Genomic DNA, 23,555 nt, shown 5'->3' with positions numbered 1-23,555 from the left:
CCACTGAATCCTTATTTTGTTAACATTTCTTTTCCCCCTTTTGGTCACGAAGGCTTTCTCAATCCCACGATGCCAGGGTCAGGCTCATCCTTGGAAGTCACGTCCCACATTGCCACTGAAAGTCATGTCCCACGTAGGGGAAGAGGGTAATGGGGCCACATCTGAGCCACAAGATGTTCTCTGGGGGTGACTCTTACGTGTGTTTATAAGTAGGCTTAGCTTCATCATTACAGAAATAAGCTTCAAAAGGGCCAGCCTCAAGATCGAGGGTTTGGCTTATTAAATTGGGAGTTCCCGGCAATGCAATACTTTAAAAAATCAAAATGACTGCAAAATAATCCATAATGAGCAATGTATCAAAATGTCAAATAAAGACCTTTAGTACTGTGCCCCATTGCAGCCAGAAATGAAATGAAAACTATGCACCCCTACACCCACCATTTGTGTGTATCTTTTAAATGTTTGATTTTTTTCCCTCCAGAACATTGAAGTCGTTGAAAAATATTCACAAATCAAAGGGCAGCGTATTAAGAGCCACATTAAGTTTAAATAGTCTATTTATAATAAAACAGACTGTTTTATCATTGTGCTTCAGTTTAAGTTAGTTACAGATTATTTAAGACTGTCATTCATTCGAGAAGAGTCAAACCCAGTCATTCTCTCCCAAGACTTTCCATGGCCTCCCTTGCTTCTCCAGCTCCCTCTTTTTACTTCACCTTCCCTAGTCCTATCTCAGCTTGGTGTGATTCACTAAACGGAAGCTCCCCAGGGGCCAGGGCTTTATGTCTTGGCTCATCATCTTGTCCCAGGCCCTTGAGTAGTAGCTGGCTAAAGAGCAGGCATAGAACATATGCTCTTATGCTCTATGGAGCATAAGAATGCTTATGTACCATTAAGCATTCGAAGAACAGGCTGGCTGGGTTGTGTTCTAGGGCAAGCAGGCTCACCACCCAGGAAGGAGCTATTCTTGAAGGGTGAAGTAGCGCTTGACCTAGCAAAGAGGTACGGAGTCACGGGCAGAGGGGATGCACAAATGCAAAACTTTTCATCATTGCATCCCATCCCAAACGCAGGGAGAGCCATGACTGTCCCACTTCATTGACTCTAGCTATTGCACTGGTATTCATGGCCCATCTGTCTCCCCTCCATTTAGTCATTCAACAAACCTGGATTAGTTGGTGTATCCTAAATATCATGCTTCTTTGTAACATGACTCGCCCCTCAGCTTCTATGTGCCAAAGAGTTTTCCATTTAACTGAAAAATAATTTTATTGTAACATACAAAATTTCCCATTTTACCCACTTTCAAATATAAAATATGATGGAATTAATTACATTTCCACTTTTGTGCTCCTGCTATCGCCATCCATTATCAAAACCTTTCCATCACCCCAAACAGAAACTCTGTACCCATTAAGCATTAATTCCCCATTCTCTCCCACCCCTGGCCCTGGAAAACTGTAATCTACTTTCTGTCTCCATGAATTTGCATGTACTAATTATTTCATATTGGTGAGATCATATAATATTTTGCATCTGCCTTATTTTGCCTAAAGTTCATGCATATCTAGCATTTATTAGAACTTCATTCCTTTTTATAACTGATTAATAATCCATTGTATAGTTATACCACATTTTGTATATCCATTCGTCTATTGCTGCATACTTGCTTTGCTTTTGGCTATTGTGAATAATGCCTCAATGACTATGTACAAATATCTGTTTAAGTCCCTGCTTTCAGTTCTTTGGGGTATATTTACCCAGAAGTGGGATTACCAGGTCCCCACCCAACTGTTTTCCACAGTGGGTGCCCCATTTTACATTCCCAGTAATAATGCATGGGGCTTCCTGTTTCTATGCACTTGTAATTTTCCATTTAATTAAATTAATTTTCCATTTAATTAAATTTAATTCCATGTAATTAAAAAATTACACTTGTAATTTTCCATTTTTTTAATAATAGCCATTCGGGTGAGTGTGGAGTGGTATCTTATTGTGGGTTTTATTTTTTTTTGATGGTCCGGGAATTGAACCCGGGTCTTCCACATAAAAGGCAATCATTCTACCACTGAACCACCTGTGTATCCTCATTGTGGTTTTGATTTGCATTTCCCTAATGGCTAATGATGTTGAGCATCTTTTCATGTGCTTATTAGGTATTTGTATATCTTCTTTGGAGAAATGTCTATTCCAGCCTTTGCCCATTTTTAAATTGGATTGTTTGTCTTTTTCTTGTTGAGTTGTAAGATTTTTTTAATATATTCTGGATATTAAACCCTTACCAGATAGATGGTGTTCTAGTTTGCTAGCTGTCAGAATGCAACACACCAGAGACGGATTGGTTTTCAATAAAAGGGGATTTGTTTTGTTAGTTCTTCAGAGGAAAGACAGCTAACTTTCCACTGAGGTTCTTTTCTTACGTGGGAAGGCTCAGGGTAGTCTCTGCTGGCCTTCTCTCCAGGCCTCTGGGTTCCAGCAGCTTTCCCCGGGGTGATTCCTTTCTGCATCTCCAAAGGCCTGGGCTGAGCTGTAAGTGCTGAGATGAGGTATGCTGAGCTGCTTGGGCTGTGCTATGTTGAGCTCTCTCATTTAAGCACCAGCCAATTAAGTCAAACATTCACTGCAGCAGACATGTCTCCTAGCCAATTGCAGATGTAATCAGCAACAGATGAGGTTCACATACCATTGGCTCATGTCCACAGCAACAGAACTAGGTGCCTTCACCTGGCCAAGTTAACAACTGAATTAACTACCACCGATGGTTTCCAAATATTTTCTCCCATTTTGCAGGTTCTCTTTTCGCTTTCTGGATAATGTCCTTTGAGGCATAAAAGTTGTACATTTTGATGAATTTCCTTTTAGTCCTTCCCAGGAATTTTGTTTTCTTTCATGCCAGAAACTCTAATGTGTCATCTGATTCTTCAGTCCTCTAAGTTTTTACTCTCTGACTCTTTTTTTTGTAAATATTGCTACTTTTGCTATCATACAGCACATCAAATTAAAGCAACTATCAGTGAAACAGCACCCATCTTAAATCTGATGTAACAAGCCTTGCACAACAAATTCCATTTATCACCTGCCCTAAATCGGTTGTTAATACTCTTGGATGCTTTAGTGTAGATAATATGCATGTCTTGTTTCCTACCCAAATGTCCAACGATGATTTGATTTCATGACTCAGAATTGGCTTTTTCGTCCTGCACTTTTGTTTTTTTCTTTCTCTGCTGGGTTTTGAGTTCTGCCTGCTTGCAGGGATCTGGGGTCTTTGCAGAGGTCACAGGTGTTCATAGCTGTCCCCATTTATGGCTTGTAGCATCCAAGGGCATGTTTTTCAGACACCGTGTTTGTGCTAAAAGCATCTTTCAAGCTCGCGCTTGACCCTTAGACAAAGAATTGATCCAGTGACTGTTCATCAGTATAATCCTGATGCTAAAGGGTGAGAAAAGTCTGTTTCCCTCTATGTGTCAGCTTTGGGCAACTTGGAGGTGACACACCTCAGCAAAATGTGTCAAGAGTTTGGGCCTTGAAATAAAAACCCATGTTATGCTTCTTGTCTCATAGAGTTATCAGCTTTTATTTAAATGTTGGAGCCAGGAAAGCTCTTAACTGCTCACCTCGGTGATTGTTTATGAAGCCATCTCTACCATTTTCATCACCCCCGAAAGGAATCCCATACCTTTATCCCTAACTTCCCCATTTCCTCCAGTCCTAGGCAACTACTGATTTCTTCTCTGCCTCCACAGATTTACTTACCTCTTTTGGACATCTTATAAATAGAGTCATACAGGGCGGGCCAACGTGTCTCAGCAGGCAGAGTTCTCGCCTGTCATGCTGGAGACCTAGGTTCAATTCCCAGTGCCTGCCCATGCAAAAAAAAAGAAAGAAAAAAAAAAATAGAGTCATACAATATGTGGTTCTTTGTGTCTCTCTTCCTTCACTTAGCATTTTTTTTTCAAGCTTCATGTTGTTGCATGCATCAGCACTTCATCTATTTCAATAACCAAATCATAGTCTATTGGGTGGATATATATTCTCCCGTCATCAGTTGTTGGGCATTTGGGTTGTTTCCACTTTTTGGCTATTATAAATAATGCTGCTATGGAGATCTGTGTACATGTTTTTGGGTGGACATATGTTTTCATTGCTCTTGGGTGTAAAGTCTACCTAGGAGTGGAAATGCTGCGACATGGGAGGGACCACCTCTTACTGTCCCTGCAGCCGCTTCTGGCATGGCCCAGGAGATGTGCAATGGAGGGTGGATGTGAGAAACTGCACCTGGTCTTGGCGGAGAGGCAGAGATCACCCATGGCCACCTTGCTCTAGCTTCCACCGTGCTGTCAACCACAGCACCCTTCGCCCACCATCACCATTTATAGTCGAACTGAGACCTAGAAGGAAGTAGTGACTGACTCCATTCATTGGTCTTGGCCAGGGGTGGGCCAGCTGCTCTGGAAAATCGGAGAGCTGAGGCGCCATGCCTAATGAGGAAGCTGGCCTTGAGTGTTGGAAGTGCTGGGAACCGGCTTGTCATAGCCGAGCTCAGGGTCCCCGGGAAGACTGCTCTGTTCACCTCCCATCCCTTCTCTCTCACAGGGTGCCTCTGCCAACTGGTGGAACCATCGCCATTTTCAGCATCATGCCAAGCCCAACATCTTCCACAAGGATCCAGACGTGAATATGCTGCATGTGTTTGTCCTGGGCGAATGGCAGCCCATTGAGGTAGGAGGAAGGGAGCGAAGTTGACGTGGGAAATGTCTGGCCTGAGCAGGGCACAGGGGAGGAGTTTTGTAGAGTGTGGATGTTCAACCAGACACGACCACATCTGATGCTCCCCAGAGACCTTTCCTAGATGCTCTGATTAGCTCCAGCTGCAGCCTGAGTGAGCCTTTGAGCCTTTAGACGTGCAAAAGGCCAAAGGCTTCACATATAAATAATGAAGTCATCTGCTTACCAGAGTGCTAGGTACCTCTTTCCCTCCCCAGCCGAGGAAGAGCATTTCCTGGTTTGTTTCTTCTTCGAGGAAAGGGAAATCTGGTTCCAGTTTAGCGGAAAGGGATGGTTCCAGGGCACAAGCTTGGTCCCCAACTGTCTGGTTCATTTGAAGGAGACCTTATCTGAAAGTCCCCTGTCCTGGGAGGATGCAGGATGGACTGGGCCATTTAGCTTTACTAACAGACGAGAAGACGAGTCCTATTAAGAAGATGGGATACAGTCAGAGTCACATAATTTAGGGACCAGTCTTTGGTTATATTAGTTCATGTTGGTTATAAATATAGAGCATACTTGTTAGAAGCATTTAAATAATACAGAAATGTACCAAATAAAAAAGGTGATCTCTTATCTCCACCACCCTCTCCTTCCCCAGATTTCAAGCCCCTGAGGGGCTGTTGTTAATCCTATGCTATTGATCCCTGCAGGTATTTTTCTCTGTGTGTATAACTGTTTTTTTTTTAAAAAAAATTTTGCATTCTCTTCTGCAAATATGGAGCTCTTTCTGTGTGCAGAATTGGCCTCATCCTTCTTGTGGACAGTACCATATCCTGTTATATTTCTCTACCAAAACGTCATCCGCACTATTTTATAAAACAGGCAAATTTGATGTCACTAATTAAGCTTCTTGTTTTTTTTTTTAAAGTTTTATTGTGATAAAATGGCTACCTAAAAGTTGCCGTTTTCCCCATTTTTAATTCAGTGGCGTTACTTATACTCTCTATGCTGTGCAACCACCACCACCATCCATTCCCAAAACTTTCTCATCCCCTCACTCTCTTAAGTTTCTTTGGCATAAAAGCAGCCCTGATGCATTGAAAGAATGTACTCATTTAACACTTGCTTTCCAGACTAAGCCTCTACGTGAGAAAGACTGCTAGGGTTCTATTTACCCCCCAAATTTGCATATGCTTTGGTTTTGTGAACCAAAGTGGAGAAGTTTCTTGGTGCTTTCATGCATATCTTAAGACTCGAGGTGCCGGACACAGAGGAGGGGTTCGATAGCACAGGCCCAAATGATCTCAGTGAAACGTGGTATCTTGAAAGTCATATTTCTGCACAGTGTAGCATCCAAGTCTTGGAATAGAGAGAGAAGAGAGCCCCCCTGTATTAGACAGGGTTCTTCAAGGAAACAGAAGTAACAGAAGATATTGATGAATAGATTATGAGGTTCATGATGGGAATTGACTCCGACTGTAGGAATGGACAAGTCCAAATGCCGTAGGGCAGACTGCAAGCTCGCAGGAACTCCGAGGAAAGTTTTTGGTGAATTTCCCAGGAGAAGCTGACTGGCTCAAGTAGAGATGAGAATTCTCCCTTCCGACAGTGGAAATCATCAGTTCTACCTTTAAGGCCTTTCAGCTGAATAATGGGACTTCTCTCATTGCTGAATGCAGTCTTGGTTAATTGTAGATGTAATTAGCTGTAGATGCAGTCAACTTACTGATGATTTAAATCCAGGAAATGTCCTCACAGTAACAGTTAGGCCAGTCCTCGCTTGACCACACACCTGAACGCCATAATATGGACAAGCTGACATTGTACCCCCTCTCTCTTGTGTCATGTCCCCCCAAAACAGTATCTGAGCAGGTACATGGGTCTTTCAGTGGAAATAAGCCAAATTTTTGTAATTTGGAAGCATTGCGTCTTCCAGGCTTGGCAGGGATTGTCTTCTCTGCCAAACTGCAGGCCTTTGTGTTCCTTCTAGGAAACAGTTTGGCTTTGATAAGAGGTGCATCGATGGCAGAGCTGATTCGCTTGTTGCCTTCTGATAAGTGGAGACAAAGCCCTCCCTTTCTCGTTGAGGGCTTCTTGTTGTAGAGTTGTTAGCTGCCCTGACAGGTGTTCTCTGTGTCTCTAACCACAGAACCCCATCAGAGGCTCCTTTCCTCTCTCTGCACCGTGGCCAGCGATGCCTCTTCTCACATCCACTCCCTTAGGCACTTCTCCAGTGTCTGGCTTCTGGGAGAAGGGTGGGGTGAGAGGGTGCAGGAATCTAGTAAGCCAGCTGCTGATAACTATTGGGAATCCGTGGAAATCCTCCTCTCTCCCACACTCCACACTTATGGGGTACAAAGGCTCATTGTTTCCTGGTCCCTGGCTGAACCATGCCCTGCTGTTCACAGAAACATGGTACCCTGGGGTGGGGTGGGGGGGTGTCTTGATTGAGGTGACGATGGATCTGATGGCACTTAGCCCATGCCAGGGCCACCCACCCAGCCCTGGACAGGGGGTCTTAACCACCATCCCTGCCTCTGGAGCAAGGATGCCTGCATTCTTGTCTCCCAAGATGGACAAATAGATCAGCACAGCCAGTCAGCTCCAGGGGGCTGCCCCAGGACATCATAACGTGAACAGGGGGCCTCTGCAGTAAAGACTCGTTTCCTAATTGATTTTCTGCCTTTTGATCTTGTTTATGACTTCCGGGAGGATTTTTTTTTTTTTTTTAGTGTAGCAAAATGTATTCATCTTTACCCCTGGAGATTCCTCTCATTTGTTTTATGCTGAGAAAGTCTTTCCTATATATTATTTTCAGCATTTTATGGTTTTACTTTATTTTTCTTTGAAGGCTCAAGGGTTTTATTTCATGGGGGGTGCATACGTGCTCTCCAGGTCTTTTAGGAACACTTACCCTTTTTGGAATTGATATTTTTTTATCCAAATTATCTTCCTCATGCCTTCTTTTTTAAACAAATATTTTTTCTTGAGAAAACTTCATACACATAACAGTCCATCCATGGTGTACAATCAGTGGCTCCCAATATCATCACATAGTTGTGTATTCATCACCATGATCATTTTTTAGAACATTTGCATCACTCCAGAAAAAGAAATAAGAAGAAAAACTCATACATCGCATACCCCTTACCCCTCCCTCTTACTGACCACTAGTATTTCCATCTACCCCATTTATTTTACCCTTTGCCGCCCCTTTTATTTGTGGTTTCACTTTTGAATGTTTTGACTTTTTCCAGATAGGATGCATTTCAGTATTCTGTGTAAGATGAGGTTCTATTGTCATAGTTTCCAGAGCCAGCCAGTTTTCCTAGCACCCCTTTTGGGTTACACCCCTTCCTTGACCAACTGTTTTTCTTCTGAATGGTAGAGTGAGAACTCCTGAACCCCAGGGTCTTGTGGGGGGCGTCTCTTCTCTCCAGGGCACTGTTTGGGTGACTCGGGTGACACATCAGTCTGTTCTTGGCACTTAATAACTCACTGTAGGCTTATGGTGGGTAACTTCCCCCTCCTAGGAAGAATTTGCAGCTTTTTTATTCAGTTTTCCACCCGGGAAAAAGGCATCTTTCTCCATTGACTCAGATCTCTCGTGAAAAGGTTTTAGATTTTTCTTTGCATGTCTTGAGGAGTTTATTTTTAAATGTTATCCTAGATTGCTTATATTTTTGCTGTGTTATGAGCAGGGTTTTGCTGGTATTCAGGAAAGCTGTTGCTACATGGCTAGTCAACTCATGTCCAGTTGACGGCCATCCACGTATGTCTCTTGGTGATGCCAGTTGTTTTTCAGTCGATCTGTTTGTGTTTCCTGGGTAGACAACACATCCTTGAAAATGATGCAAATCTAGTCTCTTCCTTTCTAATAGTTCCACTCTTATTTCTGCCTTGGGTTTTCACACATGCACTTCCAGAGCAGAGTTCAACTGAAAGGATACCAGTGACAATCTTATTCTCAAATTCTGGTGACATATATATAACATAAAGCCATCTTATTTTGCTCTTTTCTTTTCTATATCATTAAGGGGGATGAGGGGGTGGACGGTGAGACCGTGATCCCTGCAGCACTGCACATGGCCTCTTAGAAGCTGTGCTTACTTCCCACCCTCTCGGTGATTTCTTCCCCCCATCGTGGGGATGGGGGCTCCTCTCTGACCCTCCACCTGCCCGGCCCCCTGCTTCCGACAGAGCTGCACGAACAGGCCACTTGTTCGTTGTGTGTGACCACCTTGCAACAGCCTTGCCGCTGGGGTCATGCCTGGCTTGATGAGGTCGCTCCTTTCTGGCCATGCGCATTTGCAGGGTGCCCAGAGGCAGGGACTTGGCTTTGTGACAGCTCCCATCCCCCAGCCCTGGACAGACAAGGAAGGTCCTTAGCAGACCTCAAACATTTTGCTCCAAAGCTGAAAGGTCCCTTTCTTAACCTGTAATCCATGCCTGGCCCCGTAGGTCTGGGGACAGGCTCTGCGGACATCCTGAAAGCCAGGCCACCGGGGAAGGGGACATTCTCCCTCCCTCCCTCAGCCCCTGGCCTGTGTCCCCTGCTATCAGTTCGGAAGCTCACCATCCCCGCTTGAGGCGAGCCCTGTTCGTGCCCCCCTTTCCTTCCTTGGAGTCCGGCCAAAGCGAGCTGCCAGCACCCCCGTTTTGCAGATGGAACAACTGAGGCTCAGCAGGACCAAATACCTTGCTGGAGGTGACAGCTGGAAAACGGCAGCACCACCATTCAAACCCAGGCTGCCGGGCTCCAGAGCATGGCTTCTGTGTCCCCGGGGAGCCTGCCACTGAAGGTCCTGGCACCTTGTTAATTCAGGGGCTCACGTGAAGGTCCTGGGGTGGTTCCGTCTAAAACACCTCTCCCCATCACTTCCTTCCGCCCGTTACCTGCAGCTGTGGGTGGCAGACACGGGAGCCAGGAAGTTAGCCCAGGTGTGCTTCCTGATGTGCAGAGACCCCCTGCGTGTAGACGTGCCCTGGAGACCCTGCACTTGCCCTCGGCTAAGGTCATCGAGGCGGCCGCTGCATTGTTTGTCAGAACGGCTAGGTGGCGGCAGGGGTGCGTCATTGCCTACACGGGCCACCGCGACTGACGTCTCGCTGGCAGCTTCCGCTGGTCCCTGATGAAGCTAACCTCTGTTGTACAAACAAAGAACCCGAAGCTGGGGGAGATGAGGCAATTGGCTCAAATAACAAATCTGGCCCAGAAGCCTGAGCCCCTCTGCCTTCCTAAGCCTGGGAACCCACAGGCTTTGCCCCCGATTCACCACCCGGGGACCCCTGTTGGCTCTCGGGGCTCAGTCTCGGGCATCGAAGGAGAGCACGTGGAGGCCAGCAGTACTCATCAGTGGGGTGCAGCTGGAAGGTTGCTCCAGCCCCTATAACCTTTATCGCCCCACCCCCACCCTGCAGAGGTCGCCATAAATCAAGAAAAACAGGGGGTTCTCTGTGCAAATGCAGCTTCGAACAAACTCCCCAAGTGCCTCTCTCATCCAGGCCAGATCTCATGCCAGTTCGGCCACCCCTAAGTCCCTCTGGGGGACCCTCTGGGGCCCTCTGGTCTCTGCTGACCTGTCTGAGCTGTCCTTTGGGTCCTCTGGGGAGGGGGCTCCTGTCCAGGATTGGAGAGGCCTGTAGACCAAGGCTGGGCCCGTGGACCTTGATCCCTGGTTTCTGGAAGGACCCGGGGGAACCTCTTCTGTGGGCCAAGCTCACCAGAACCCCAGGCTGCTGTTCTTTCCCCAGGCTGGCCATTTCAGGGGACCCCCACCCCCCTCACCAGCGCTGGCCTCTCCTGACCCTGCCTCTGCTGGGAAATTGTCAAAGCTTCCCTCCTGGGCTCAGACTTCTCCAGGGCCAGCCTCGTCCCTGGCCTAAGGACATGCAAATGGACTTGTGCTTCGGCCCCTGTGCTGTGGACACGGCCCCCAGGGGGGCTGCAGGGCATTGAAGGGCTCCAGGGATCGTAGGGCCCCCACTCCTGCCTCATCCTTTGGACGAGGAGAATCTCCAGGTCCCGCCTGGCTCTAGGAGAGTCCTGGCGTCAGGTCGCCTTGGAGTGCAGACCCCGAGAGGGTGGGGCCCCTGTGCCCTGCTGGGACCTCGTGGGAGCCCTGGCTGCGGCCTCCTCCCCTGAGAGCCTCTTAAGGGGAGAGCCTTGGCCTGCGAAGGCATGATTAGCTTTTTGAAAATTGCAGGGAGGCTCCCCTGTGAGCGTTAACAACGGCCCAGGTCCTTGCTTTGGGTTCCCTGGGCCGCTGCAGACTCTGCTCCCCAGGGTGACTCCCAAAGGGTTGGCGACACCTCTGGGTGCCGTATCCCAGCGTGAGTCGGTTGTGCATTTACTCAACAAATATTGAGTTCGTCCCTGTCAGGGTGGGTCCGGACCCCAGCATTGGCACCGTCAGCCTCCAGCGGGACTGATGAGGCCAGGTGTGGTTGGGGTGCAGGCAGCAGCTGTGGGGTACACTTGGCTGTTAGCCACAGGGAGGGGGTGGGGGCGGTGGGGAGCCAGGGGGCTGAAGGGGCCTCAGCCTTGGCCGGACCGGGAAAGGGGACTGAAGGATGGGGGCGGCTGGGGGCGGCCAGAACCCAAGGGGAGCTGGGAGCTAAAGATTTCTCCTTTCTCCTCAGTACGGCAAGAAGAAGCTGAAATACCTGCCCTACAACCACCAACACGAGTACTTCTTCCTCAGTGAGTGCTGGGGTGCCCCAAGACGGGGGCCTCCCATATAAACCTCGGGCAGGGCCCTTATGGGAAGAGGAGAGAGGCACACAGCCATCGCCCAAACCCTGCTACCCCACTTTCTAGATGGGCACACTGAGGCATGGAGAGTCTTGCTCAAGGTCACACGCAGTGGTCCCCGTAGTGGGTGCAGGGTGAGGGGGTGATGGGACAGGGCCCCAGGCTCCCCTCCTCGGGCTCCGAGACCTGGGTGCCTCGGTGCGGAGCTGGTGCTGCCTTCCGTGTTCCAGAACCTTCTGAGCACCTCCACTCTCTCCCCTGCAGTTGGGCCGCCGCTGCTCATCCCCATCTATTTCCAGTATCAGATCATCATGACCATGATTGTCCGGAAAGACTGGGTGGTGAGTGTGGGCCGTGCCAGGCTCGGGGCGTGGGTGGCGGCCACTGGTGGGTCAATGCGGGGGTCTCCCCAGGGTCGCTCAGGAAGGGACCCCCAGGAGGCCTGAAGCCCTCCACCCCCCCCAACACACATACAGGGGGTCCTGGCTCTGCAGAGCCCCCCTTGGACAGTTCCTGATGTGGGCCGCCTTTGGCTGCAGAGGCATCCCCTGAGCCCGGTAAGAAATGGGGGACAGCCGGGCACTGGCTGAGAAGGACAGGCTCAGGGGAGCCTTCGGCATGGTGCCCATCCTGCGTCCCTGAGTTTATGTAGGTGGCAGCTGGGGGATTTCGTGTTAGGGGACAGCGCCGCGGTCACGAAGGCAGAGCCTTATTGCAGCAGCGTGGGGTTGTCTGGGCCAAAGACGGACAAATGGACACTCAGGGGGCAGCAGGTTTGGCTGGTTTGTTTGTTTTTTAAACCTGATTTCACCCAGGAGGATATTGAGGCTCTGAAAGGTTGAGACTTGCCCTGGGTGACACCCAAGGGATTTGGGGATTAGAATCGAGACCTTCTGATGCCAGGTCCTGGACTCACCCCTTCCCCCGTGCCAGCGGCCTCTATCTCTTGCAAATCACAACACCTCATATTTGTAAAGCACTTCGAGGGCTTCCAGGTACTTCAGCTGATGTGCTGTCATCGCAGTTCTGGACAGAGGGGCCTTGTCTGGTGACAGCTAGGAGGGCTCCCCCTCGGACTTCAGGAGCAGGTGGGGGGCTGGCGAGAGAGGCGGGCCCCGCCATCTCTGCCAGTCTGTCCTGATAGAACCGGTATGTGCTCAACTTCTGAGACGTCCCTTTTCCTAAAAAGCAAACATTTTGTCAGTACCTCCCATGTTCCAGGAAAGGCTAGCTGCTGCCACCTCATTACATCATTTCACCTCGTTTGACCCATGGGGCTAGGTGAGGGCTGGAGCAAGGGAAAGACAGGCCCAGGGTTTTTGGACCCGTTCAGTGACCACAACTTGAACCCAGAGCTGCCCTTATCGTATCATTCATGGCTGATTCCACAGGCCCCAGAAGTTCTCCGCAGCTGAAAAACACCCGAGCCCTGCTGTGTGGGTCAGGTGATCCCACCGAGGGTATTCTAATTAGCTTTTATGGCAGATGACTTGACATAAATATTTAATGGCTTTTACTGCACAAGGAACAAAGCAATAGATAGGGATGGTGGAAAAGAAAATCAGAGGAGGGTTCCGGAAAGGGATCAGATGGCAGAGCTAGGGAAATCTGATAGGGCCCCTCAGATCTTTTTGGGGACCCCTTACCGTCAAGCTTTTGGGGAAGCACCTGGCAATAGGGAGCCAGGCTCTGTTCTCACGGCTGGCCAGGTTTGCAGGGTTCAGGTGGATGGGGCGGGCTGGACTTGGGGTTTCAGGCTGTAAAAAGGCAGTTGGCCGATCCCCTGCTTGGTGCAAAGGATTCTAGATGGAAAGACCACATGCATCCCTTAGGAGCTCGTGACCACGTGGGAGCAGAAACAGCTTTGCACCGTGATTTTCTGATTTACGGTAACAGGGAGCTTAGGTCCAGAGTACGGCTGTGGTCTGGGGCTGTGGTTCTCAGTCAGGGGCAATTCTGCCTCCCCAGGGGACTCTGGCAGCATGGGGAGACCGTGCATCTAGCGGGTAGAAGCCAGGGAGGCAGCACATACCCTACAGTGCACACAGCAAAGGATTATCTCACCCCAAGGATCCACAATGCCAAGGCTGAGAAACTGTGCCTAGAAGAAAAGGATTGCTAAACTCTAAGAGCTTCAGGGATGCTCTAGAGACTTGTACTGTTCTACGGCCACACCCCAGGGGTGCTTTCCAGGCCTCACCTTCCTGGATTCTTGCAGCATCGGGTTATATCCCTGACCAATCCCATTGGAAATTCAACCCCATGGGCTTCCAAGTCCTTGCCTCTTCTAGTTCTCCTCCCTCCTCTGATTGCACCAGCCTGGGCTGACGGGCCAGCGCTCTCCATTTGGATCACAGATCACTCCCTACACAGAAATGGATAAGTAAGCATACACCCCCATTAGACGTAAATGTACTTGCTACTGTGTGCTACACACATACACACATAAAGCAACTTAAAAGAATGTGATGGAAAGTAGAGGCAGGACTTAGAAGATTTGCTTCCCTCACCTCCTTGGATCCTGGGGTCTTGGTGGCCCTCTAGACTTTTCCTGACCCAGCCCCTCCTGAGCTGCTCCCCCTCCTCCTTTCCTGCTCAGCCAATGGCACCCCGGCCCCCAGTCACCTAGGCCAAAGTGGGCGACCAGCTTAGAATCCTGACAACCACCAAATGCCTGTGCCCCCTAAATCCCGGAATCCGTCACCCCCCTCCCCAGCACTGTGGGTCCTGGTTTGGCCTCCGTGGTTTCTTGTCTGAGCTAAAGAAATAACCTCCTGCTCCATCCCAGCTCCAGTTGGTAGGGATCTATTTGAAGATACTCATTTGGTCACGTTGTGCCATTTTAAGCTTGTCATGGCTCTCCATTGCCACAAGATTAAGGTCACGTTCCTTAGTTTGACCTGGCCTAGCCCCAATCTGCCTCCTCAGCCTTGAGCCCTGCGACTGGAGCATAAGAAGTGTATATTCTTATATGGGTGTATAGTCCCTGCCCCCCACCCCACTCCCTACTCTGCCAGCCTGGCTTCTAGTCACATCATTCTTGTGCACATGTCCTTGCTTGGCTCACCCATGGTGGATCCTAATCCAGCTGGGGCCCCACCCCATGAGAGAGGCTTTTCCTAAATCCCAGGATCCTGGTAGCATCCCCCAAAACCTCCCCTCATCACCATCTCCATGGCCTTCCATGCAATGTTGAAGTCATCTCTTTATAGGCCTGTCCTTGTCTCAGGGTCTCAGAACCCCCTCCTGATGCTCCCAGCACCTAATTCGGTCCCCAGCACAGGGAAGTATGTGGAGGTAAGAGTGAAGGAGGCATTCGCTGAGCAGGGGAGGGGAGAAGGAGCCTCTGGGTGGATGAGACAGCCTGTCTGCAGATGCAGCCCCAGGAGTGAGCACAGCAGGGACACACGGTCAAGAGACGGGCTGCACAGGATGCTAGATCAGTAGGCAAGGCTGCAAAGGGCCAGTACACCCGATCCAGAGGCTGGATTTTATCCCATCCTCAGCGGCAAAGGAGGCCAGCGATGGCTGGGGAGGTGGCAGGGAGGTGACCCAGTTGGCAGGTTAGAAAGAGCTCTAGGCAGATGGCTCTGCTGTGGTGGGACTGGACTCAAATCATCGTGGCTCATGCTTCTCGTTGCAGCACATGCTCAACCCCCATAGTACCTGACTGCTAGGCCCTTTCCCTGTTATGCAGATGGGAAAACTGAGGCTTGGCTCAGTAGGTCACCCACAGCTCCATCAGTTGATGCTGGAGCTGGAATTTGAATGTGTGGGCAGCCTGGCTCTGGAGCCAGTACTGACCCACTTCCCTGCCAAGCCGGGGAGGAGAAGTGAGCAGGGCAGTCCAGCTCTTGTAGCAGTCCCCACAAGAGCTCCAGAAGGCTGAGCCAGTGCCATGGCAGCTGGGGTAGAAAAACATCTAGATGAGGAGCCAACAAGACAGATTATTGAGCACCAGTTATATAGCAGACTCTTGGGGTGCAGCAGAGACCAAGCCTCTCCTTACAGAGCTGGTGTTCTTGGTGTCAGGCAAGAAGCTACGATGCAAACTAAGAACAGAACAGGGAGTTATCCAATGGATATAAGATAGTCTCGTGTCCTGAAGAAACACTGGGAGCTAGTTGAAGCTGGGTGACCAGGGAAGGCTTCCCCGAGGAGGTGGCATGAAGCTGAGGTCTCAGGTTCAGGAAGGAGCCAGCCATGCAGAAACCCGGGGGTGAGCCCTTATGGCAGAGGAAAGTCCATGCAAAGGCCCTGAGGTGGGTGCGAGCTGGGCCAAGTGGGGGAGGAGAGAGTGGCTCCCTATGGGACTGAGGCTGGGGCCGAGTTCCACAGAGGGTATTCTGGTGGGATGGGAGGCATTAGCAGGGGAGAGACGGGATCTGCTCAGTTTTAAGAAACTCACTCTGGTTGCTCTGGGGTGCCTGAGGGAAAGCAGGAGACCAGTGGTGGGGGGGAGGGGGTGCTAACGCTGTGGTCCAGCTGAGACCTGTGGCCCTGGGTGAAGGGCTGCCTCTGCAGAGCCTGTGAACCTGCAGTGGAGGATGGGACGGTTGGGGGTAGCCAGAGGGGAGACGCTTGCCCAGGACCCTGGAGAAGGACGCCCCAGTGAGGAGCAGGAAGCAGAAAGCTGAGTAGAGAGGGGACAGTGTGAGAGGCAGGAGGAGAACCGGGTGGGGCAGGGGGCCGGCAGTGCCCAAGGTGGCTGGGTGGGCTCTGCGTTAAGGGACAGACGACACCTGCTGGTGTTTGCCACCCACACTGCCCTGCTTCTACGTAAGGCGAGGAAGGAGCCCCGTGAGCAGGGACAGGGCAGGTTATGTATGTATCTTCAGCGCTCCCCCAGACCCATAAAAGGGCTGCTGACCTCCGGCTCCTGCTCAGGGCTGCCCCTGCAGCTGGCATCCCCTGGGCCCACCCCTGTAAGAGCACACAGTCCCCTTCCAGCTGCTGCGACGCTCAGCATTTCCCTAGAAACACAGGCGGCACTGCAAACCCTGAGTGGGCAGGCAGTGTAGACGTGGCATCTCCAGGCACCTGTGCCAACTTCCTAGAGGCCGTGCGTGTGTGTGCCCTTCTGCGGCCGGGAGGGTGGCCAGGCCCACACCTGATCTCGTTTCTCCCTGCAGGACTTGGCCTGGGCCATCAGCTACTACACCCGTTTCTTCATCACCTACATCCCTTTCTATGGCATCCTGGGAGCCCTCCTTTTCCTCAACTTGATCAGGTGCCTGAGCTTTTGCTGGTTAACCCCGGGGGCCTCAGGAGCCCTGGTTCTGATGGGGAACCTTGACGTGAGGGTCACACGCAGAAAGCCCCACGTCCCTACCTCTTGCCTGGGATCTCCTGTGCCTGCTCTGGGCGAGTTGGGAGAGTTGGCTCTGTCCCCGCCGTGGCCCGTGCCCGGTGGGGCCTCCCGAGAACCTGGCACCGAGCCCCGCGCTCTCTTCCAGGTTCCTGGAGAGCCACTGGTTTGTGTGGGTCACACAGATGAATCACATCGTCATGGAGATTGACCGGGAGCCTTACCGCGACTGGCTCAGCAGCCAGGTGAGGCCACCAGAGCTGGTCGCCCTGGGGAGCCTGGATGGCTGCAGTCAGGTCTGCAGCCCCCCCACCTAGAGACTTGGCTTCTGTGGTCCCAGTGGACCCAGGCCCAGGGTGGGCTTTTCCTGGGGCTGCCTGGGTCCAGAGCTAAGCCACGGGAACCCTCTGAAGGGACTGGAGGGGAGTGGGGGCCGGACGAGGACTCCAGGCAGGATGGTATGATGGGGTGGGGGAGGTGGCCTGCTCATCCACGGGGCTCAGACCCTGGGCAAGGCTGAGGCTCACGGTCTCCCATCTGCTCGTGGCCTTCCGTCCCCCTTCCCTCTGCAGCTGGCAGCCACCTGCAACGTGGAGCAGTCCTTGTTCAACGACTGGTTCAGCGGGCACCTCAACTTCCAGATTGAGCACCAGTGAGCGTGGGGCACTTGGGGGGGGGGGGATTGGCCGCCAGCCCTGGGCTGGGCATAGAGCAGAGCCTGGCAGTACCTGTCTCTGCCCTGCCAAGGTCCTTGCCCCTTGCTAGCTCCCTTGTGGCATCTCTCAGAGGTGGGTGGGTGTCCCCAGCCAGGTGTAGGGTGCTTTCCCAGGCGTCTTCACTCCATCCTGCGAGGCTGGCAGGGCACAGGTCATTGATGCCGCCAGCCTTCTCTGCCACCTCCCTGTCACCGTGTCTCTTCCTCCCTCCTGCTTTTCCTCCACTTCCCCATCCCCCATCCATTGCTTCTGTTCCCTTTTCTGGAAGACACGGCATTTTGGCCATCCAGTGTCTTTCCACGCCCCTAAAGGACAAACCCCACCCACATTCACCGACGGCCCCTTTATCCCCCGCATGACTGGGCCACCTGCACGACCCTTGTCCCCTGGCAGTGCCCTGCCCCCGGGGGCCACAGCCAGCCTCTGCAGGGGCTGTGAGAGGAGGTGGGGACCGCACGGCCCTGGGCATCCTCACACACTGCCCTTCTCCTCCCAGCCTCTTCCCCACCATGCCCCGGCACAACTTCTACAAGATTGCCCCGCTGGTGAAGTCTCTGTGTGCCAAGCACGGCATTGAGTACCAGGAGAAGCCACTGGCCAGGGCTCTGCAGGACATCATCAGGTACTGGGGTGGCGGGCCCACAGCTGCCAGGACCCCTTGTGGCCGAGGGAGGCCGCGAGAGGCACACGGTCAGCTCCCGGCAGGGACCACAAGGGTATCTCCACCACCCACCCCCACCCACCCCGTGGGCACCTCCTGTTGTCTTCTAAGCCCGTGTCTGAACCGGCCTGGGCGTTTGGGCTTCTTGCTTTGGGCTGGAAGAGGACCTTTCTCTCCATCCTTTCCTGGGACGTTCCCTGGGGGCCCAAGCAAGCCCCAGCAGCTGGGTGCTGGGTGCTGGGTGGATGCCCCCGACCTCCCCAGCCTGCCCACTCCAAGGCCTCCCTGGCCTCTGTCCATCCCGGTCCCTGGCCAACCTCACCCTTCTGTCTGTTCCCAGGTCCCTGAAGAAGTCCGGGGAATTGTGGCTGGATGCCTACCTCCACAAATGAAGCTGCAGTTCTCAGGGCACCCACGGGGAAGGGGGAGCAGGTGGGCGTGATGGCCAAGGGGAGGGGTGGGCTTGGGTACTGAGGGGTGTCCGGGAAGCTTATGGAGCCCTTTTTTTTTTCACATGGGCAGGCACTGGGAATCGAACCCGGGTCTCCAGCATGGCAGGCGAGAACTTTGCCACTGAGCCACCGCAGCCCGCCCTTGGAGCCCATTTTTGACCTTCCCTCCTTCTTCCGCTTCTCTGTCCCTCCACACTTCCTCAGGGGGCCTGCCCCCCCCCACACACACCTCCAGTCAGCCCAGCCCTCTCCCTACTGCTTCCTGGCCCCCTCCCCCAAGGAGCAGAGATGGTGGCAGGACCAGTGCCGCCACCCCAAAGGACCGAGGAGACCAGAGGCCCACAGGCCGGCCTGTGGCTCCCTCCCACCCCCTGCAGCCTGGGCCCCAGGCTCACACTCGCCTTTTCTCCCTCAGGCTCTTTTTCTTGGGGGTCTGTGTGGCAGGGTCCTAATCGACTCCCCATACCCCCTCCACCCCCACTCCCCGCCACGCCCCAGGCTTGGTTCCACTCTCCTGAATGACACAGTTGCCATGCCCTTTTGTAGGGAGCTGACACCTAGAGAGGCCCAGAGCTCCATCCCACTGGTGGGATTGGTTCCTGGGCCTCCCCTCAGGTGCCCAGACCCCGAAGCCCAGGGAGATGGGCCTTCCAGCCCCCACCGCCAGCCCAGGGCCCTTGCAGGTTTTATTCCGGCCTCTTCCCCAACTCCAGAGCCTACAGCCTTGGGACCGCTGGGGGTGTCCCTAAGGTCGACCCTGCAGAGGCAGCAGCTGGGGGGAGGGGGTAGTGAGGGGTATGAGGAGCAGCCAGCCCGGAGGCTCAGCCCCGCAGACCCCCCTCGTCCACGCTCACATGCTCGTCCTGGGTGGGGACGCCTACACATCTGGAGTCATCAGAACCCACCATCTCCCAATTGTCCTGTTAACCCTGCTGGCCAGTCCCGGCCAGTCCGGGCCACTTCGTGGAGAGCTGGGGCTCTCTCATTTCAGCCGCTGCCTCACAGTGGAGTGGCTACTTTGGATATGCTGTGTCTGTCTGTCTGTCTGTCTGTCTGCAGCTCTCTTGTGTCTTGACCTTACCACTTGTTAACCGTTTGCTGCCTGGATGCATCCTAATGGGTGGATAGCAGGGGGCCTGGGCCTAATGACAATCTGCCTTTTACCAATGCTGCTCGCCAGGCCCCCTCTCCCCAGGACCCGGTGGGCTGAGCAGTGGCAGCAGAGAATGATGGGAAGGGGAGGGGTCTTGGAATGAGGCGACCCAGAAGAGCCAGGAAAGTCGGGGGGGGGGGGGGGATGTCTGATGAGGGTGGGGCTGGAGGTGAGGACAGATGAGACAGAGGGGATGGGAACGTAAGAGGGAGAGGGCACGGGCTGAAGGGCAGGGCAGCTTCCAGGACCTGCCGCACTTAAAAAATCTAACCCACTAACCAGTATTTAGATTCAGGGAACTGGGGGGTGTGGAGGGGCATGGCCAAGCTCAGAGTGCCCCCCGCCTCTGGCCAGCCAGGAGGGAATCAGCAGCAGCTGCAGGTTGCCATGGCAACATGAGACCTCCCGCTGAGAAAACAGGGCCCCCCCCCCCAGCGATTTCTTGTTCCCCCAGAGGCAGAGGGAATCCATAGGGAACTGATCTTAATTTTTATCATGTTCTTTCCCTATTCTACTTTTTTTTTTTTTTTTAATAAAAAGTAATTTTATTCTCACTTCCTTGTAGCTTGGTAAGAACAGAGCCCTTTGGGGACAGCTAGGGCTCCCTCCCAGCTCAAGTGACTGCCACCTGGGCCAGGGCACCTGGAAGAAAGCCAGCCCACCCCCTCCCTCTGCATTTTCCTTCTCCCTTCCCCCTCTCCACCACTGTGCTTGGCCTACCCTGACACCCTGTGGCCTCTGCTTAAGAAAAAACTTCTGGGTGCCCAGGTGGCTTAAAAGTGGTAGAATGCTTGCCTGCCATGCAGGAGACTGGGGTTCGATTCCCAGCTATGCACCCCTGCCCCCCCCCCCCCCCCGTCCCTAAAAAAATGAACTTCCTCTTCCTTTCCCTGAAAGGCACTCAATGCAAATGATTCAAGTGCATTGGCCCAACTTCCTCTTTCTGTGGACCCTCTTACCAGTCAATGAGAACCCAGCTTCCAAAGCTGCCAAGGAAGGGCTTGCACAGGCCACCTTCACCATCTGTCCTACCTCTCATCCACCAGGGCCTGCCCACACCTCTGGACCAACTGGCCTTCCATGACCAGGTCCCTAGCCTGGTGGGGAACCTAGTTTCTTCCAGACTTGTCCCCTCTGCCCACCTCTACCCATTTCCTGAGCAGCACACAGGGCTGGTGACAAACAGAGACCCAGTCCTTTTAGATGGGCTGAGCAAGGCCCTGGAGACCAGAGACTCCATCCTGTCCATGCAGCGGCTCCTTCAGTCCCCACAACCTGGCAGGGAGGTCAGTGTCATCATAGCTCAGGGCCACCCATTCATATGCAGTGGGTGCTAGGTCTATCTACCCCAGAGCCCATGAGCATCCAAAGGAACATGCTGGAGCACTGATAGATGTTGCTGTCCATAGGCCCCTGCCCTGCTCGGCTGGCAGGTTCGAGCTGAACATGCCAGGGAAGGTCAAGAAGGAGAGGGTAGCTTCTTGCTGTCCCAACTCCAGCTTTGCGTGTGTCAGCTCAGCCACTGGCCCTGCTGAGCGAGTGGGTGGTTCCCCAGTGCTCAGCCCCCAGGGTGTCTGAAGTAGAGTCCACTAACCCCTGACTCTGTGGTCTTGGGGTGGGCCCCTTCCCCTCTCTGAACCGTAGTCTCCCCGTTTGTCCAGTGAAGAGATGGCTGGAGGGGCTCCATGGATGCTGTCACCTCCAAACACCTCTGGGCCCTTGGCCTTGCCCTCAATGCAGGCCCCATTAGAGACGGTGGAGACCATGCCATCCATCCCTCTTTACCTGTGCCTGGGTCCCTAACTGCCAGGATGGTAGAGGACAGGGCTGGCAGTATGTCCTCCCAGCCCATGCTCCCCAACCCCTGCCAGCTGAAAGGGTACATCAGTGGTAACAACCAGGGACCCTGGAGAGGTGGGGGGCTATTGTAGGGGAAACTGAGGCCTTGGGGGGGGGTGCTATGACCATGAAGGATACCAGGTAAACTTTGGCCCAGATGCATGGACTGTTAACCATCTGCTGTGATTTCTCCTCCCCTCCACCAATCTGCCCCATTTTGACTGATCCTAAACACTACCCTTAGGTCAAGAAACTCTGCTTAATCACACCCCACTGAAGTTTTTTCCCAACACAAAATCGTGGAATTTCTGATCCCCACCCTCTGCTAAAGTCATGGCACCCAAATGTCCAGGCCCATAGGGGTCACAGGGCCCCACTGCCTCCATTCATGTAGGGAAACTGAGGCCAAGGTGGGGGAAGATGGCCCAAGGCCATACAGGGACATGGCAGCCTGCTCCCAACCCAGTCAGCCCAATAGACCTTCTGTTCTCATCTTCCATCATGTCAAACGTCACACCACTCCCATGAGGTCTGGTGGCTGGCAGTGAAGGTGGTGGAGGGCAGGTACCCCCAGGGAGATGAGACCTCACCCATCGTGGGGTGGTTACCTTGATAAAAGGTGGTCATGCCGGCATGTGCAGGGTGCCAGGCCCCTGGCAGGGGCGGCCAGGGCTGTGTCTGGAGCTGGTACACCAGGGCCAGTCATGGCCTGGCAAGGCCCTTGGACACTCAGAAACCCTAATGGTCTGTTAAGTTGGGGAGGGAGATGGCTGAGAGACCTCCCAAAGTCCTGTTCCTCCCTCCCCTCTGCCGACATCACAGGCAGGAGCTGGTTCCTGCAAATATATCTTTCCAAAGCCCGTGGGGTGGGCCCAGGAGAGACTCCTAGTAAAAGTTGGTTGATTGAAGGAACAAATGCACAAGTGAGTCATACCTTCCCTCAGTGGCTTTGCTTTTTCTCTGGGCCCAGGACTCTGTGCAGATGATAAAAAAGGGACACAGTGTCCCTTCGATGCCCCGCTAAGGCCTTCCCCTTCTTCCTTTCACAAAACTGGCCATTGCTCACTCCCTAAGGCTGAATCAAGAGACCAATAGAGGGAGAAGGGGGGCTGAGCCCACGATGAATGAAGGTCTGTCTCCAGCGGCTCTACCATGGAGGGCAGAGCGGGACAAGGGACAGGATTCCAGGCAGAGGCCTGGGGTGACTACTTTAAGGCCGGGGGCCCCCCAAATGGCCAAGTTCCTACGTAGCCACCTCCCATTTGTGGACGGAAGAGGGGGCGCACTTCCCGCGGCCGCCGCTAGGGGCAGCGCAGAGCACGGGCGCCCCAGAGCGGTGCAGACCTCTCGCGCGCGCCACGGCGGGGCAGACACCTTGGGCGCTCCCGGGCAGCGCTGCAAGATCAGCCTTCCCGCTAAGCGGGGGCAGGCTGCGGCCCCGGAGTCCTCGGTGTTAACCCCCCAATCCCATCCCCACCCCTGGTGTCCGGCAGCCAGTGCCCGGACCCCTACGGAGCCTCTGCCAGGTGCCCCAGCAGTCCACAGGAGATGGACCAGTGGACCCCCACCCCCAACCCCCCCAGCAGAGGGAACAACCTGAAGGCAGGACACGTGCTGGGCAGAAGTTTGCTTTCCAGCCAGGAGCACCCGGTTGCACCCTCAGGAAGAAATTGAGCTCAGAGAGGGCAGAAAGCTTGGCCCAGGTGACAGACCCAGTGCTGTGGGCTCAAATTGAGAACCCAGGGCCTCGACGGCAGATGTAAAATTTGGGAGCACATTTCTGGGCGCTGCGAGCTCTTGGCACGCACAAGCCCTGGCCTTTGCACAGTCTCTCTTTTAGCTTTCATCACCCCAGGGGGCGGTATCAGGGCTCTGAGCTGTTGAATGACTCCCCCGAGGCCCCAAAGCCTTGAGTTGTCCCCTGATTTGCCTGTCTCCAGGGAGAAACAGGAGGCAGGAGCTGCG

At 53.1% G+C, this 23,555-nt stretch overlaps 1 protein-coding gene across 2 annotated transcripts in view; it reads left to right on the top strand.

Moving 5' to 3' along the window:
* Positions 1-19,893, top strand: part of FADS2 (fatty acid desaturase 2) — a 31,793-nt gene extending 11,900 nt beyond the window's left edge. For both annotated transcript variants that reach the window (XM_077116012.1, XM_077116011.1), the window contains exons 5-13: positions 4,594-4,719; positions 11,350-11,410; positions 11,726-11,802; positions 16,594-16,691; positions 16,918-17,014; positions 17,342-17,421; positions 17,982-18,107; positions 18,487-18,578; positions 18,669-19,893. In XM_077116012.1, the coding sequence (XP_076972127.1) occupies positions 4,594-4,719; positions 11,350-11,410; positions 11,726-11,802; positions 16,594-16,691; positions 16,918-17,014; positions 17,342-17,421; positions 17,982-18,107; positions 18,487-18,538 (717 nt within the window). In that variant the 3' untranslated portion in view covers positions 18,539-18,578; positions 18,669-19,893. The remainder of the gene's footprint in view (positions 1-4,593; positions 4,720-11,349; positions 11,411-11,725; positions 11,803-16,593; positions 16,692-16,917; positions 17,015-17,341; positions 17,422-17,981; positions 18,108-18,486; positions 18,579-18,668) is intronic.
* The last annotated feature ends 3,662 nt before the right edge of the window (positions 19,894-23,555 follow it).

The sequence above is a fragment of the Tamandua tetradactyla genome, chromosome 9, assembly GCF_023851605.1.
Source record: "Tamandua tetradactyla isolate mTamTet1 chromosome 9, mTamTet1.pri, whole genome shotgun sequence".
Classification (NCBI taxonomy): Eukaryota; Metazoa; Chordata; class Mammalia; order Pilosa; family Myrmecophagidae; genus Tamandua; species Tamandua tetradactyla.
Note: the sequence above shows the minus strand (reverse complement) of the source record. Positions and strands in the feature narration are given on the sequence as shown.